Genomic DNA, 12,426 nt, shown 5'->3' with positions numbered 1-12,426 from the left:
GCTGTGCTATACATAGAACAAGCAGAGGGAGAGTAGAAACTGTTAGGCACCATGATAGCTGTGTACTAATGTATTACTCTCCTGCAGACTATTTCAATTCTAACAGTGTGTATTGTTTGGGTTATTGGGGCTCACACCTAAATTTCTACAAGTCAGTTGTACAATGAAACTTCATATTAAACAAATACTGTCTTTGTCCTTTGTGTATGGGAACATACCGGAAAAGACATAATTGTGTAGGATCTGAGTGACCACGACTTCCCTGAGAAGTTCCAAAGATGTCATGCGCTCGGATGTCTAAACATTCCTTTGATGTGGGAGACCAGAGGCACTGCTAGTTAGTCTGAGCAAAATGAAATATCAGGGTGACAGAGTTATTTACAAGTGGGTCAGACTTAGTCCCCCACACCATTAGCTATCCTGCTGCTTAGAAAGCCAAGAATCACATGTAGGATAATGAGAGCACACCCAACAAAATGTCCCTCCATAACAATAGTTAAATACCGAGGGAGGAGTAGGACAAAAAAAAGCCTATTCCTAAATTATTACAAAGCAACACCTAGAGGCGACCTGGCAGACATGTCTGATAGCTCCATATCATACATGTGACACACAGGTGGGCCATAGGCCTACAACAATGCCCTATGACGGACAGCAGATACCAAGACAAACACAGAGTACAAAGTTAAGGCATCCAAAGGCTTGTATCTTAGTGCAAAATTGTCACAACACAGACACACTAATTGTACCCTGTTTCATTGCAGAGGAACACGGATCTCCTGCCGATCTGCCTGTCCATGAGTTCCCTGATGACATGGATGACGAGACCATCAACCTCCCACCAGAGACCATTCAAATGGTCCTTGAAAGCCTCCAAACCCCACCTTCAGTCACAAGGAGGAGCACAGAAGAAGCAGCCACCACAGGAGAACCACCCGCCACCCCAATTGTAAGACCTGCCAGCTCCAACACAGCTGAGGACTCTGACGACACTGGCACCAGCTTTGAAAGAACAGTCGTTGGGGTCCAGTGGGAGCTGGCCAAGGAGGTGCGGGTGGGGATGCAAACTATGGCAGCCAGCCTTGAGGGGGTGCGTTCGTGCATGTTGTTAACTGCAGATCAGGCAGCTGCAATGCAAGCACGAACATCGCTCTTGGAGGAACTTTTAAAAACACAGAAGGAAATCTGCACAGCTGTCATCCAGTTGACACAACAACTCCAACTGCAAGCCAGTCAACGTGTGCACGAATGCAACTTAGAACCCCTCAGGGCCGACCTGGCTGCCTACCATCGTGATGTGGCTGCCATTCCGAAAAACCAGCAGGCCCTCCTTGCTGCAGTACTGCCCTTCATTACTCGACAGGGAGCAGCCCCCGGGATGTCTGCCTCCATGTCTTCTAACACTGAGGTGTGTGTTGCCCCTTCACAACCAACAACCACAAGGACACACCAGGCAACACACACATCAGAAGAAGAAGACATGGAACAGATTACATTCACACGCAAGAGTACCCGGAAGCCCTAGTCCCTGCACCATGGCCTACTCTGACCAAGGTCCTACGTTTTGACACATGGCAGTCTCACTACAACTACACTCAATGACTGTCCGGCAATCCACTGTATGACTTCTCCCTATTGCCAGTGAATGTCTCTCTCCTACTATTTGGCAATTCCTGTTCCTCTGCACTGTCTGTGACATCACCCCAGCATGTCAGGAGCATCATCCACACCCCGTCTGTAGGATCACCATGTAAGAATGCACCAGAACGGACTCAGCTAACATTGTGAATGGACATTTTGCACTACACCACCTATAAATAAATATCACTTGCACACCTATTGTGTCTCTGTGTTATTTCACACTTCAAATGTGCAGTACATAACTCCAAAGTGGCTGTGTGGCAACCATGTAGATTCTCTATACTACTGTCCTGATTTCATGTATACTGAAACATCTGTGCATCGGCCAGGATTGCATCATAGCCTTACTATACTGAGGAAAATAACTGATGAAGGGACTAAGCACACACAATCATGCTGTGTTGGACAGAATGATGCACCATCTATAGCTATTCTAGACAACTAATGGTGGCTGAGAAATGTAGGCACCATGCAATACTAAAATTAGAATTAATGCTGTAAAATGTAAGGAATCATAAACAAATGACACTGCATCAATCACCCTTACGGCGTATACTTCCATTAAGGAAATTCATGCTGAATCAGTACACACAAGTTGTAGGTCAGCAATGACAGCAACAAGACAAGAGTGTGAACAAATCCTCATCTACAAAGATCTCCCTGAACTTCACACTGCTGTCCGACCTATCTATTTACCTACAATAACAAGTCTGGAAGCACTCTTTGTGAAGTAGGATACATGCCAACCCAAAACCTTGATGATCAATGCACACTACCAATGGTGGGTCTCCCACATGGTGAATACTTACCAAGTTAGCACACGGGTAGCTGGCATGTTAAGCCTCAATAGCCTGGGGATAGCGAGCATAGGACACAAATGTCATACTAAAACATTCTGCTACACTGATGTCAAGGCCAGGATAATGTAGCACCTAACGCATCATGTAAAGGGTTAACTAAATTTTTATTTCAAAGAAGTAATAAAAGAGGCAACTAAGGGAAAGGTAAACCTACACTAATCTAACCTGACTACTACTAACCCACAACTGTCCCTAACTAACCTAAGCTAAACTTACTCTACACATGTAACGAAACGATCTAAACATCAACCCCCCACCCACCATTATGAGACAAGACACATGCAGGACAACACTTACTAACCTACACACATACTATACTATCCTATACAAACATATCTTTTTTGGGGTGTTTTTTTTTTTTATTTAAACAGGAATCCCAACATTGCCCCCCACCCACACAAAAATAGAAGATAGAAAGAATAAGGACCCCCCACCCTCTTACCTAACACTAACTAAGCTAATTACCTACACTTATCCTATAACTAACCCCCCAAACCCAACTAACAGTATAAAATAGGAAAGAGGTGAGAGGGGAGGGGTAAAAGTTCAGGAGGGCAAACGTACTACAGATTTGCCTTCTGTAGTGTGCGCCTGATGGAGCGCACCTTCTTTTTGACCTCATTCATGTCCTCCGTCAGGTTGTCCACCTTTCTAATCAACTTGTCTAATTTTCGGGACAATGCCTGGAAGGCCGCTGGGTCGATAGGAGGGTCAGTGCTGGTTTGCGTGCCGGTGGAGGTGGATGTTGTGGCAGGAGTTGTGTGGCCACGGGACAGTCCTGCTCCCACCACACGGCTGGGTCCAGGTCTGGAGGAAGATGCTTGGTCCGTTGCTGGGTCCACTTGGGCAGACCTGGTGGATGTAGTGTCGGTGGTTGTTGGTGGCACCTTTGGGGGAGCCTGTGGTGTGGCCCACCATGCCCCGGAGGCCCGATCTGAATGGTACTTGCGGACCATCCTCCGATACCCACACTGCACCTGCAGGATGTGCCTGTATCTCATCGCACAGCGCTCAAAATGGTTGCGATCAGCGGCACTCAGGTTTGCAGCTGTGAAGAGAAAAGGCAAATATTTAGCTTTGGATTTCCAGTGGGTGGAATACCACAATGGGTCATTTGTCCATTACTAGAAATGTATTGTTTGCAGCAATTGTTACAACATAGTTCACGGAAAGGCTCAGAGGAAGTACATGTGTGAGCATGCATACATAAGGGCGTATCACACCTAGCATATCCATGTCTCTACATGATGTATGACATCACCCTAAACTATTCATCCAAATCATACCTAAGGCATTTGACATTATGGCACCACCTCTTCCGCATACTGACTTCACTACATATGTCATTCTATGTGATAACAATCACACTCCTCACTCAATGGCATTTGGAATTAGTTGTGTGCTAAGATTGAACCCCTGGCCCAGAATCATATGTCCACACTAGGGGCCAGATGTAGGAATTTGGAAAATGCAACTAGCAATTTGCAATGCAGAACGGTGTCTCTGACACCGTCTGCGAGTCGCTATGGGGTCCCTAAGACCCACCTCATGAACATCAATGATGTGCGTTCCAAGTTGCGCCACCTTAGCGACTATGGGCACTCACGGGGATGGAGGCCTGCTGGGAACAGCAGACCTCCATGGACGTGACTGCTTTTAAATAAAGCAGGTTATTTTTCCCCAAGTGTAGGCCGTTTACCTGAAAGGAAAATGAGCTGCAATTAGTTAAAAATCACAACAAATTCAATCTTGGATCATTTCACGGTAATTAGTGGTCCCTTAGACCACTGGCTGTTTTGTGCAGGATTATTTTGGGCCCTTCACAAAGGTGAAGGGTTACAATGGGGACCCCTTCCAGTTAGCAAGTGGGTTACCATCCACTTCAAGTGAATGATAACAGCGACTCACTTTGCAACCACGTACTCGGTTGCAAATGGGATTGCCTACCACTGTGAGTTGCAAGTAGGTCTGGTAAACCCCTTAATATTTAGCAATTTGAAAAGCATTTAGCTAATATGTTCATGACCACCAATAACAATTTGGAATCGGAAACAGACGTTTGCAACTCACAAACAGAAATTTATGCCATTTGCAACGTGTAGACATTTTGCTACATCTGGCCCTAGGTACTCACTCAAGTCACAAAAGGTGTCAAGTACGTGTAACATACTGGTTGCTACAGTCCTAGGTACCCTGTTTCACAGTAACATCCCAGTCTTTGTGGGTGGTGTGGGAAGAACAACCAACAATCCCATGTTCAATGCACACCCAGGAGTGTTTAGAACGTTCCACAAGTATGTGCCTTCACACACAACACCTATGAAGGGCTAGCAACACGTTGTAGTCAGCCAAACATTGTCACATCCCAGGTCCACACATGTCAAAATGATATGACTTAGGCCAACATGACATACTATCAGTGAGGCATGTTTTACAACACACACAGAGGAGGTAGAACACCCATTCTGATGATTCCACAGAACACCTAGGCCATTGCACTCAAGTCACACACACTTCTAGTTCACCTTGTGGAAGTACATGCCCCCGGAAGATCCGACCTACAGTGTACACAGTCCATCCTCAACTAGGAAGAAGCACTTGTCATCAAAGCCATGTGCCTAAGCTATCTGGGAGACTGTCAGTCTGATATGCAGACTCAGTTCATGGCAAGTCCCTGACCAAGTCTAACATTGACCAGTGTATTCCAAATGAGTCATACCATTCCCCATTGCCGCACAACTGGAATGACCTACAGCCCCTCAAACTGAGAGATGGCTAGGTATTGCTTTACAGAAACAGAAGTCCTATTTGATATCACACTAAAACAACAATGCCAATGAACGGCGAGTGCATCAAATCATGAATTCTCTTGAACACACAGTAATCCATCATGCTTCTTTACCAAACAATGAAAATGGCACTCAGGCGACACTCACTGTAGGTATCGGGTTCGTCAAAATGTGCCACCTCTCCCACGGTGTACGGGGCTGGTCCACCTGTAAAGCATGAAAGGAAGAATATACTCAGACTGGGTGAACTGACAAATAATTTAAGTTACAATGACACTGTGTGAATATGACATGGTAATGATAGACTTTCAGACATGCTCATACTGCATGGATGACTTTGTATTCAACATTATCATTGGATGAGTCTCCTGCTACAGTGACACACCCTACTACACACATGCAGTGGCCAGGACAGTCATGTGTTGGCCAAGTTAATCCTCCATTAGTATGCCCCACCAATAATGTTATCCATACATCTCAGCATGTGCATCCCAGAGAGACATTCCAAAACTGGTTCCATGAGGACTGCATGACCCCTCACAATCAAACAGGCTAGGTGGACATGTTCAACACACAGCAACCACACACACATGTGACATATGTGTGGACAACATAACTAACTTCATGTGACGTGAAGCCAACACACATGTATAGCATCATCATGGGTATCTAATTTTCTGTCTAGCTATGGCGTCTACATATGTAGGTATGTTGTTTCAACATGACTTACTCACTGGCCATTATGACCAGTGGAGTACAAATAGAGCCGTTCACGTGTTGCTTTTCTGACACAAATGCAACACTACATTACATACAGCTACAGGCATCTGGTATGTGTTGCAAAAATGAGCCATCGGACTGGTAGCATTGGTCTTCATACACAATCTGCAACAAATACACATTAGGGCACATATGTATACCTTTGTAGCGCATCATTTGCATCATTTTGTTACGCAGAGAGGGGGCTACTTAGCAAAATACAGTTAGAAGTTGCAATTTTCTGCTGTTCTTGCGTGAAAATGTTTAGCAAAAATGGGGATATATGTGTATAACCATGGGCCTAGGTTTACCTAGCATTACACACAGTCTGCTACTTATTTAGCAGATTGGGTAACAATCATCACATGTTCCCACACAGATTTCTAATTTTCCCATGTAATTGATTTGTACTCACCAACATGGCCACCAATCCGGAGTCCCAGGTGGTCCAGCAGGTCCTGTTCCCTGGTGATCAGATCTGCCCAGCGGTGCTTGAGTTGATGGACATTTCGCATGCTCCCGTAGACCCGGACCAGGTGATGGCACACCTTCTCCCACAGGATTTTCCTAGCCTCCGTGTGATGCCCCCAGCCTCCAGCATCAGTGGGAGGAAATGGCTAACTAGCCATATGAATCCCCCCAATTCATCTTCACCCATTCTGGACAGGCGAGGCCTACCTGACATATTTAGAGCTCTAAAAATGGACAAACGAAATATGAAAGTAAAAGTGGGAAATGGGGAAAGGTAGAGGTGTGAAAGAAAAAGAAAAAGTAGAAAAATAGCCCAACTAACCCCCCAAACTATGCTACCCACAACAGACTCCCACAGACAATACAAACTATCACAGGAATAGACAAAACAAGGATAAACAGACCGAGACAATGTTATACAACAAGAATAGATTGACAAAAAGACAAAATACAAGGGACACAGGACACAAAAGCAGTAAAACACAGGACAACACCTTTCACACAACCACACAGTCTAGATAAATCTGAGACTGCAAAGTGAAAGTGAAAGTTAACTCCCAGTACAGATTTGGTAAACAGGATATCCTATTACATCACTTCCTGCATAAAATGGCCGCCGTTTTTATTTTCCCGTTATGCGTCATATTTTCACGCATACACAATTGTGCGTCATTTTTTTTTGACACATTACATTGCACATGATGCCGAGTCAAAAAATATGATATGAATATGAATATTTTTTATTGTACATGAGATGACCAACATATTGTCCATGTAGCGTCAATTTTACCACGCATACATCATGGGCGTCATTTTTTTTCCATGTACAGTAGTGCACATGATGCGGAGTCAAAAAATATGATATGAATATTAATATTTTTTATTGTACATGAGATGACCAACATATTGTCCATGTAGCGTCAATTTTACCACGCATACATCATGGGCGTCATTTTTTTTCCACGTACAGTAGTGCACATGATGCGGAGTCAAAAAATATGATATGAATATTAATATTTTTTAATGTACATGAGATGACCAACATATTGTCCATGTAGCGTCAATTTTACCACGCATACATCATGGGCGTCATTTTTTTTCCACGTACAGTAGTGCACATGATGCAGAGTCCAAAAAATTGATGATGTAAATTATACTTTGAAGGCGAAATATTAAGACACTTTTGGATACATTCGTATTTGACTCTGCATTGTGTGCACTCATGTACGTGAACAAATTATGACGCCCATGCTGTATGCGTAGAATATGGAGCAAATTTTTCCTTATGTCTTCATGTTTTTACCTTTGGAAAGGTGATTTGTCATGGTCAAACGGTGCGATGTGATACACATTTGTGTTTGGATATGACACATGTCCGTTGTTTTATGTATAGAAGGCATTCACACTGTAATGTTTTGGATACGTTAACTAATGTATTGACCATATTTGTCAACATATTTGGGTTAATTGCTGATGGCTATTTTGAAATGATGGATGGGATACCATGATGTATTCCTTCTCCTAAATGTGTCCACAATTAGGATGGTGATGCTTTTATCTGTAGTCCTAACAGGGAGTGGAAGAGTCACTTACAGTTTTTATGGGGCTAACCATGTCCCATTATGATTTTGTGTTTCAGATTTGTGTTGGACTTATGACATGTAGGCCACACATGTGCCTTATACATGTGTTTAGTTCACAAGTACATGATTCTTGTATGTTTTGGGGGCGGTAGAGGTGGACTTAGGCCCCCAGCACCCTAGGATTTGACCATCCAGAATAGCTACTGTATCCATGGAGTATATTTATTATATCATGGCAAACCTGCAGCAGCAGGCTAATGTAAGGCCATATGGTATGAATGACTGTTGACCATTCATTTATCTCATTAGCCCATTTGACGTTTGCAGTAATGATGAATTGGAGCAAACTTGCATACCATTTTCAAATGACTATGTTTGCAAGACTCTCAGCGTTCCAGATGTGATAATGAGAATAATTTTGTTGTTGTCTGTGTCCCTTTCTGCATAAACTGGTTTAGTGGCATGTTACAATCTTCCTGCTAGGTTCAAACTGGGACACAACTGTGATGGTCTACTTTCAAATATTAGGTTGATTGTATGACATATGTGTACATGTGTGTGGGAATGTGGATCCACTATCACCTGTCTGGGTGTATGTTGTCACTGTGACTTCAAGGTCTCCTCCTGAGTTAGTGGCAGCTGATGTTGTACCAATTGGGTATTGCTCATATCACACACTTGAGAGAAGCCATTGATGACATGGTCACGTACACATGGATGGTCCCACCCTGTCTCTGAACATGTGTGATGTGACTTTCATATGATCTCCAATTTTGGGCTGGATGAGAGACTGTTTCAGTTGTTTGGATCCGGCATGTGTAATTGCCTCATTTGTACTCCTGTTGTGCTCTGTGTATGGTAATGTATCATGTCACATCCTACCCTCTGTGCATACATTTGTGATGTTTTTTTTTGGTGTGATGAATGTTATAGCATTCTTGCTCAATGAGACGACATTCATCTTCAGCAATTTCAAAATAAAAGTGGTCAGAAATGAATAGGCCAAAACATGATGTGGTGTCTCTTATCTGTGTTTATTTACAAGTGTGTAATACAAGTGATTATAATAAATTATGAAAAAAAATTATTGACAAGCTGTTGGCGCCTACGCACTCCTTCTGCCGTGTTAGGTTGTTCCCCCTCCTGTTGCAGGCCAGCATCCTCCTCTTCGTCATCATCAGGCATGTGTGGGTCCGGTTCAAGGAGGGGAATGTTCCTTTTTACACAAATATTGTGTAATATGGCACAAGTGAGTATGATCTTACAGACCATCTCTGGGGAATAGAGTAGGCTACCGCCAGTGATGTCAAGGCAGCGGAACCTTGACTTTAGGATCCCAAAGGTCCGCTCCACAATGCTGCGTGTCCTCTTGTGGGCGTCATTGTATGACCGCTCAGCAGCAGTATTTGGGTTCCCATATGGTGTCATTATCCAAGGCTGGATGCCATACCCCTGATCAGCTGAAAGAGAAACACAGAATGTTATCAATTAGATGTAGGAGGCACTGTTGTACGTAGCTTTGATGGCAGTAGTTGTGTTGTGTTGTCTGTGACTATTTTGTGTACTAATGTGACAACCTATGGTTGTTGGTGAAAACTTTGGCATAGTTTTTTTTCCTTGGCTGAGCAAGTGTTTGTTGGCTAACTGTTTGTCAGCAGGATGTATTGGTTTCTCCAGTACAGTGTGCCCTCCCTTGCATTGTGACTTGTGATACAGGTGTCCGTGTGTCCTCACTGGGGGTGTGATGATAGTTCCATGCAGAGTTGAAACATGAAAGTGTATTAGAAACGTTCATATGAACATACCCAGGCCATCCCATCCCTTTAAACTTATGCATTGTATTAGTGTACAGGTTATTGTGAGCCTTCAAATTTGCAAGGTGACATTTAGGCAACCACAGTCATTAATGTCTTCACACTAAGCTGTAGAGTAAATTCCAATGTGTGAGAGGTTCAATGGTGACTTGTGAAACATGGCTAGTGATGTGAGTACCTCAGTGTGTTCCTGTCTAGGTGTTGCTATTGTGGTGTATGTGTTGTTTATCCTAGAGGGTTTCTGGGCAGTGTGTATATGAGTTTGTTTTTTGTCCTTACCAACAAGTAGTCCATTGCCATACCGTCCATCCTGGAAGTGTTGGTTGATGGTGGAGTGACGGAAGATGAATGCGTCATGTACACTCCCAGGATATTTAGCCACAATGTTGGTGATCAGTCCTTGGTGATCGACTATGGCCTGCACGTTGATTGAATGTGTGTGCTTCCTGTTGCGGTAGAGGTGTTCACTCGCAGCAGGTGGCACAAGGCGTACGTGTGTGCAGTCGATTGCACCAAGGACGTGCGGAAAGCCACTGATGGCGTAGAACCCCTGTTTAGTTTCCTGCTGCTTCTGCACTGTGTTAGGCAAGCAGATGTGGCGGGGTGTCAGGCGAATGATGGCATCCAGTACTTTGGGTAAAAAGGCTGAGAATGAGGGTTGTGATATTCCACCAACCAGGGCACCAGTTGTCTGAAAGGAGCCACTTGCCAGCAGGTGAAGTACGGCAAGCAGCTTTGTTTCTGTTGGGATAGTGCGTGGAGTCACTAAAGTGGGGGGCAATTGCTGTTCAATAGTTGTCAGCAGCTGCTGAATGGCCTGCCAGTTCAACCGGTACCTCTGGATGATGTCCCGTTCCCTGAGGCCATGCAGGGTTGTTCTCGGGCGGAATATCCTCTCCTGCCTTCTGCGCTGTCTTTGGGGTCCCTGCTGTTGTTGTTGTAGCTGCTGTTGTTGCTGCAGGGCTCTGCGTCTACGTGCACGCTGAAGAAAAAGCACCTCCATGTCTCCCTGTTGCTGCTCTGCTGCTCTGCTGCTCTGTTGTTTGTTCTGTGTGTTCTGATTAAGTACAGGTGTGTTTGCCCCATTTTAACGCCTGCCCTGACCCAGGCGTTAAAATTTCACGATATTCTTGCTTTGCGCCATTTTTTTGCGCCGCCTGCCGCACGGGAGTGATTTTTGCCCTGAAGCATAAATACGACGCAACGCTGTGTGCGTCGGTTTTTGGACGGGAACGCCTACCCTGCATGTCATTAACGCAGGGCGGGGTGCCGCTTCCAAAAACTGGCGCACATAGCGCCATTTTCCTTGTGCGCCGGCTCGGGCGTCAGGGTTTAAATATGGAGCAACGTTTGCGCTGAAAGTGCGTCAAAATTTTGGGCGCACATTCGCCGCAAACGAAGTATAAATATGCCCCTAAGTGCGGAAAGTCTGGGGGAGGTGGAGGAGGGCTCAGAGTACAAATTATTTTAAAGAAATTGAGGGAATTGAGGAATCCAGAAGGAAGCTGAACACCAGTTATCTATTTCATATATTTAGTTTGGAGCAGGGTAAGATCATGGAAGAGGTACCAAGGGGACAAACAGTTTTTTTACGGACAAGTACATTTCAAATGCTTTAATAAATGGCTTCTGTTCAGAATATTTTATTTCACACATTGTCATTGTACAAGGTCATAGCCATTTGAAGGCAAATAAACAGGACTATAAATGAAAAGAAAAACATGAACCGTGCACCGAAAGAGCTATGATAACACGATGAATGTACACGTTAAACGTTATTATGGTACCTTTGTTAGGTACGCAGTCTCTGTTTTTTGACAGAGGTTTTTAAAACGATGACTGAAAATCCATAATTGTAGCTTCTCTCTTGCAGGTTTCAACTCATTGGTGGGCGGAGTAATGGGCTTTTCCATCCTGCTGAGTGCGGAAGTTTTCAAGCACAATACTTCCGTCTGGTACCTGGATGGCACAGTGGGAATATTAATTGGATTGATAATTATGGCCTATGGAGTCAAGTGAGTCTTTTACTTTTATTCTGGATTTGTTATTGCTTTAGCACGCATGCTCCTGCCTCTAATAATTATTGCATTTAAGTCTATGTTTTATAATACGAAGAATTCAACTGGACATACATTTTTTTTACATAATCCTAAATAAAAACTGTCATCGTTTGCTTGACCGATACATACAGGAAAGCTGGAGAGAGGGAAACTGACAAAAAGAAGAAAGAACAATAAAATACGTGAATGAGAGGAAACCAAAAAGACGCTCTAAATTGGTACAGGCACATGGCACTAACTCAAGGGTGGGTCAAGTTGTGTTGCAAGTCGGGTGGGCAAAATTTGTACACAAAACAAGTAACTCATGAGTGGATTTCAGAGATGGCATTCCCCCGCTTAGTCATTTGTCTGGTCTCCTTTGTAAATGTATGCTAAGTAGAGAAAATGTCACTTGTGATATTTTGGGCTATACGCGATTTCAAAGCTGGCATGCATTAATAGGCTGGAGC

General features: G+C 43.9%; 1 protein-coding gene across 1 annotated transcript in view; it reads left to right on the top strand.

Annotated features, from left to right (window-relative positions):
* The window catches only part of TMEM163 (transmembrane protein 163), an 884,981-nt gene that overhangs the window by 772,613 nt on the left and 99,942 nt on the right, over positions 1–12,426 (top strand). Inside the window, exon 7 of the mRNA XM_069225050.1 lies at positions 11,791–11,932. Coding sequence (XP_069081151.1) covers positions 11,791–11,932 — 142 coding nt within the window. The remainder of the gene's footprint in view (positions 1–11,790; positions 11,933–12,426) is intronic.

Source organism: Pleurodeles waltl, chromosome 3_1 (assembly GCF_031143425.1).
Source record: "Pleurodeles waltl isolate 20211129_DDA chromosome 3_1, aPleWal1.hap1.20221129, whole genome shotgun sequence".
NCBI lineage: Eukaryota > Metazoa > Chordata > Amphibia > Caudata > Salamandridae > Pleurodeles > Pleurodeles waltl.
The sequence above is the reverse complement of the archived record's forward strand: the minus strand, read 5'-3'. Positions and strand labels throughout refer to the sequence as shown.